Raw genomic sequence first — 6,224 nt, 5'->3', positions numbered from 1 at the left:
ATGTAGGCCTATCTAACACTTGCAGCACCCAGTTAGTGTGGTTAAGATGCTTGCCTTAAGTTAAAAAATAAACACGTATTTCAAATTCAGAGACATTTTACGTCTAAAAAGTTCTAAAACCATGTGTTGAGTAACAAGTGTCATTTCCGTGAACATATTGGAACATTTTGCGGTGCCCCTGTAAGCCAGTCATGATGCACCAATGCACCGTGGCACACACTTTGGAACCACTGGCATTAGCCAATTGATACAATGTCCACATATATTTTTTTTGGCAGGAAGGCTAAAATATGTTGTGTGCATATGTACAGGAGGGAAGAGCTTTAGTGGAGGTTGTGTGTGGGAGGAGTGAATTGATGTGAGTGAGTAAGAGAAAGTGCAATGTGCCACCCTATGCTAGAAAAGTCCTATTGTTGAGTTACAGCTGTGGGAAAATACTGTCACATTAGTTTATGTATTGCATGAATAGATTTCCTGCATTACATTGCAAGGATATAGTAGTTAAACTTCTTTGATCCGACGCTTATAAACTTTACTATGAGAATTTATGCCTATTTCTACAATTTGTGATTTGTAGTACATTTTCGCTAACGATTTATAGTTGAAGCGTTGCCTTTGTTATACATGTTTCTGATCTTGAAAACAAATTAATGCTTTTCCATGAACAATGTGACGATCAGTATAGTTGAAATGTTCATTAACATAGTGTTTAGATTTTGTCCAATAAGGTGTTAGTGTTCTTCTGTGTCTAATATTCAAGTTAGATATAGAATAAAATACTAAATACTTCCATTAGTCACAATTACCTTCTAGTAATTCACTCCAGTACTTTGGCAAATTACATTCAGGTAGTTTAAAACTGAAATTTCTTAAAGATAATGTGAGCACAAACAATTCTAATGTCTTCTCTTTTGTGTTTCAAAATTCTAGCAAGGCGAAACCTGCTTTGATAATATAAAAAGCGTTCACAAGTGGAAGTGTGTTTGGGTAAGTCTGTGAGGCTTTTCGTTCTCTTCACTAATTTGGAATGCGATTGCCCTAATTTGGTTGTCAGTACGCATGTCCAACTGATCCTCCTTCAGTTGCCAATTGTCTCATGACCAACCATTGTTTTGTACTAATCTCCATTGTTGTGATGACAGCATGCAACTAACAAGACTCCTCTTATTCCGCCATTGTCGCAGAATAACAGTTTTGAAGTGAATGGCTGTGGCAGTGATTTTTAGTAACTTTTACTTTTTTTATTATTATTATTATTATTTTTTGCGCGCGTTTGTACCTCAAGGTGCATGTTTCATCTTCAGAAACTTTATTGTTTGAATGAAAGAGCTATTGTTAAGTGGTTAAGGTCGTCTTGCAGTATCTACTCTCCTTGCTTTGCTTCGTTATTGGTAAATTATGCGTTGGTGATAGGCTCTCGCATGTGTAAGTTTCATCATTGCATTGGTTGAAATCAGATTCCAGAATGCTGAGTATGAAAAGAGTTTTAAGTTCACAGGCTTGAAGCATTGTAATTGGATTTGAAAACATTGCGAAAAAGCTCAAGGAGGGATAACAGAGAGACATAAGCTAAATAACTATTATATTACCCATTTGTTACAAGGACTAGCAATAACAACGGTCTATCTCCAGTTCATATTGGTGATATCAGTGGGAAACTGCATAAATAGTTAATGATTTGTTATTCCTCTTCTAGTCTGGGGTTGTTACAAGCATAAAGACACAGTTTTTTGTTGTGATGTTTCAGGAGAACACACTCCCTTACCATCAGACATTTATTTTTATTGAACTATTGCTATAACTGTTTCTTTAATCAAAGTAAAAATAAATGTGTGATAAAGGGAGTGTGTTCTCCTGAAACTTGTTACAACCGTAGACTACAAGAGAAATAATTGTACAATGCAAGCAATGTGTACATACAAGAAAAATCAATGATTTGTTGTTGAATTTATTAGTGTGCTGTGTTTTGTGGTTTGTGTGTGTGATTTTCTGTTACATGCCGACAACTGTAATAGCATTTGTGTTCAAATATTCAATAGAATGAGGGAAAATGTTAAATTTGTCTTCTCAATAAGTAACTACAAATTTTTACGACTTACGCTTTTAACAATAAATTTTCTTTCTAACATCACTCTGTTATCTCTCATATATCTTCGTGCTTGGTACTGCTAGATCGTCACATCTTTGTTGAGATATTTGATTTGAGGCTGGCAGAATATTATTGTTGGGTTGCTTCAGAAGTTTGAATCGCATCTTTTATTTGATGGGATTTTTCCCCTACTGTCTCTTAATTCCTTTACTGAACACAATATTGGTATTTATGAAAGGGTGATCTGAGTATGAAGCATGAAATATATTTAACTTCATGTATGAAAGATGGACAATATTGACTTTGATGTTATTTAACTACTAACTTAAGAAAATACACTACAGTTTTATTTTTGGTACTAAAACAAATAATTATTATTTTTTTAAAAGTCAAATCATAATCAAGGATTCTATTTTAATGTACATAATTACTCATCTGAATATTAATGTTTTTCATTTAATGTTTTTATCAGTACTGCCATGCATTTATGTCAGTATTATAGCTGGCTTGCTGGAGTACAGATCCTCAAATTTGTACTCAAGGACTTCTGACATCTTTGAGGTTTGATGATGAAGGATTGTAAAGATTGGCATTGTTGACAGCTTATTGCATTTACATAATAATCTCTGTGATGTCTTAAAATAAACTATTCTTCAATGGATGTCGTATTGTTCCAATACCTATTCTGCATATAATCAATGAAGTATCACTAAACGTTATAAAATCGCATACATATTGCAGGTAACATGTTAAAGTGTTATGCTAACCACGAGCATCATTAGCAGGCGGACAGGAGGATGTCTCATCCAAAAATCTGCAAAATATTTTTTGTATATGTAATACATTGACCTATTATGTCCCCTCCCCCAAATAACTCAAATGTAACATTGCCCACGAAGTTAATATAATTAAAAGAATAAGGATTTTTCATGAAGCAACATTTGTAATTGCCGTTGGCATCAGATGTATGAGAATCATTGAATTGTTATAGATATTATTCAATATGTACAAACTCAGAAGAGCCAATATATAAAAAAGGAAGTTGCCAAATTGATATGTATATTCATATTATGCAAAAGTATACAGTGAATTTTCTTCATTTTTGAGATGCTCTGAACCCTACATCCAGGCAAAGTAGATTGCAAGGTCAGAGTGAGGAAAAATTAAGTGATTCTCTTGCGTTATTATTGGGTCACAAAATATGGTAAGTAGCAGAATATGTGTTATTGTGTCATTGGTGGTGGCATATTTCCTCACAACTCAATATGTTCGCAGCTTTATGACAATGTATATTCTTATTTTTGCAGTCCATTTATAAAATACAGGGTGTCCTAAAATTAAGTATTTACTTGCAATGTTTTTCATGGTATATGTTCGTTACACATCACGACACACTTTCCATCTGTCGGCAGTGTCGTGAAAGACGTTCTGGAGCATTGCTGATGTTATGGCAGCAGCAGCTTGTGTAATGCAGTTTCAGAGCTCCTTCAATGTGATATTGGGTCCGGTGAACACACGTTCTTTGATAAATCCCCACACAAAGAAGTTCATGGGTGTGAGGTCAGCGGAATGCACAGCCCATATCATGATTCCCCATCTCCAATCCATCTCACAGAAAAGTGAGCATTCAGGAACATGCGGACATCTAACACATAATGGCATGATGCCCCATGACATGTGTTCACCCGATCCATTACCACATAAAAGGAGCATCGAAACCAGTCTCGGTGCACTGGATGTAGGTCTAAACAATAAGCATAAAATAAATCAGGAGTTGATGAGATGTACAAAGTTTTGTGGTTCCGATACTGAATATTTTGAATTTCCATCAGACATGAGAATGAAGATTATGAAACACTAACCTTTTACTTTTTTCATACCAATTCCAGGAACTGGCTGTGAGATGTGAAAATAATTTTGTTTTTCAGTTTTCAAATTATTCTAAGCAGCAGTATTTCATGCACATTCTCATGTTCACCATTTTTTAGTGTGATTATCAAATTTCAATTAAATGATAAAGAATAAATAAGCTGTGAAATGAATAATTATTTCCATTGTTTATATTTTTATTAGGGCTGAGCCGATTAACCAATACTGATACCAGTATGTATATACAGTGCCTTTCACAGTCAAGTTGGCTGTGGAGCAGCAGCTAGCATGCCGAGCAGTGAGAGCCCATCTTTCGGCAAACCGGATGCAACATCCGCGTAACTGGAACCGCAAGCTATGTAATGAAATAAGCTCGTACAATTACATCGAGTTACAATTAAAATGAGCACATACCTTGATACAAGAGCTGTTGGAAATGATGTCCATCTGCTTCCACACATTTACGGCATTTTATACCGGAAATTTTCACTAACACGTGTATCAATTCCTCTACTGAAATTGCTTCAATTTCTCTCCTCAAATTTTCTTTCAATTCTTCTAATATATGGTTTCATGTTTAAAAGCTTGGTAGCTCACCATGCAGACATCATGGAAATGCAAGACACCGGGGGGATTTGTGAGGTGTATGTTCCAATCGTGCTCCAACGTCATAAGCACACACCGTTTCACTCTTCGCTTCTTATCAAGAACAGACCCTGTTTTCCTAAATTTGTTCACATTGTCTCTGTGTGGAACAGGAACATCTGGGAATTCTGCTTCAAAACGCCTTGTAACTTCCCTACAAAAATTTGACGTAAGAGTTGTACATAAAAATTCATTCTTTTAAATTGCACTCTAGGAAAACACCAGTAATACGTAAATTAAGACAAAACAATCTAAAACACTTGTTAACACCTTAACACTTACACAAACACGTGCAAACTGGACACCAGCTATCTGGATACTGAAACACTGATGCGTCCAGTGCCAAGGTCAGCGTGCAGCTGTGGGTGTAAATGCCGGCTGACGGGGTTTCACGGCCCATGTGGGAGTGAGGCCGGCAGTCGGTAGGTAGGCCTTTGTGCTCAAGGGCTGTTTCACTGTGGGTTAGTTAGTTAATAATAATACTTTAAAGCTAAATGCATAAAAATATGTGAGAATGAGTCAGTTTATTGGCAGTAGACATGGTAACGTGTGGAATATGCCATTGCTCTTGCTTTGTCTACCTGTACCTCATTCCTATCTCTAGGACCTTTTACCTCAATGCAATACATTCATTAAATTATGTAAAACATATTTTATGATACAGTAATTAATATATGTCTTTACAGGGAGTGATGAACATGAGCTGAGTAAAGAACGAGAAATAATAGAAGAGCATGAACTGACTGAAGAAGGGGATGTGATAGACAGACAAATAATTATTGAACGTACAATTATAGAAAAGCATGTGGTAAATGACCTTGAGAAGCCTAGTCCGAATTCTACAACTCTAGAAGATGTTTTAGACTCTCTTTTGGGATTGCCGTCTGCATCTCGATCGCCTAGTCCAGTGTCTGCCTCCATGATGCGTCGACCTATTTCTCATCCTGGATTTAATCGACAACGTGTGTCTTCGAACGACAATGCAGGACAAGAGCGTCGCAGTTGTGGTGATTTGAGGTCAGCCCCAGAATCCCCATCCCACAGTAACCAGCCAGCAGAAACAGAGGCAGGTAGGAGAACTATGTAAGTTTCCAGCGTCTCTGTGGTGACGTGAGAAACTAAGGTTTAGAAGATGAGTAACGTTAAATTAACTGTTAACTTTTATAGTTACACTAGACCTTGAACTTATCACAGAAAGGATTTTTCCTTGTTTGAAAAGTTTTGATTAATAGCACTTTTGAATTTAAAATCTGATCATAGCATTTACAACAAAAAAAACGTTCTTGCTGACATAAGTTCAATGTCCAGCTAAATCGGCTGGAACTTTGCCCGATGCCAGCCAAGCTATTTTCGAATTTTCCTCTTTCTAAAAATCACTATCATATTCCAAAATCTGGAAATGACATATGCTTAGCATTCACTCTAGATATTATCAAGAGTTTAAATACACTTATGTAGTTTGATAATATCTATCTTCCGCAACAGTGGAATCAAACCACATAAAGATTTGCGTGAATATTCTCTATGCAAATATTATTGTTCATATTTTGGAATATAGCACTTTTTTCAGAAGAGGAGGATAATTGAATAACAGATGCCATGGCATTGGCCAAAGGTCCAA

The 6,224-nt window shown here is 36.0% G+C and overlaps 1 protein-coding gene across 1 annotated transcript in view; it reads left to right on the top strand.

Moving 5' to 3' along the window:
* Positions 1-6,224, top strand: part of LOC146005400 (uncharacterized) — a 284,737-nt gene that overhangs the window by 256,629 nt on the left and 21,884 nt on the right. The window contains exon 5 of the mRNA XM_083144639.1: positions 5,290-5,673. Coding sequence (XP_083000765.1) covers positions 5,290-5,673 — 384 coding nt within the window. The remainder of the gene's footprint in view (positions 1-5,289; positions 5,674-6,224) is intronic.

The sequence above is a fragment of the Lepisma saccharinum genome, chromosome 23, assembly GCF_977018435.1.
Source record: "Lepisma saccharinum chromosome 23, izLepSacc3.1, whole genome shotgun sequence".
Classification (NCBI taxonomy): domain Eukaryota; kingdom Metazoa; phylum Arthropoda; class Insecta; order Zygentoma; family Lepismatidae; genus Lepisma; species Lepisma saccharinum.
This window is presented reverse-complemented; position numbering and strand designations above follow the sequence as displayed.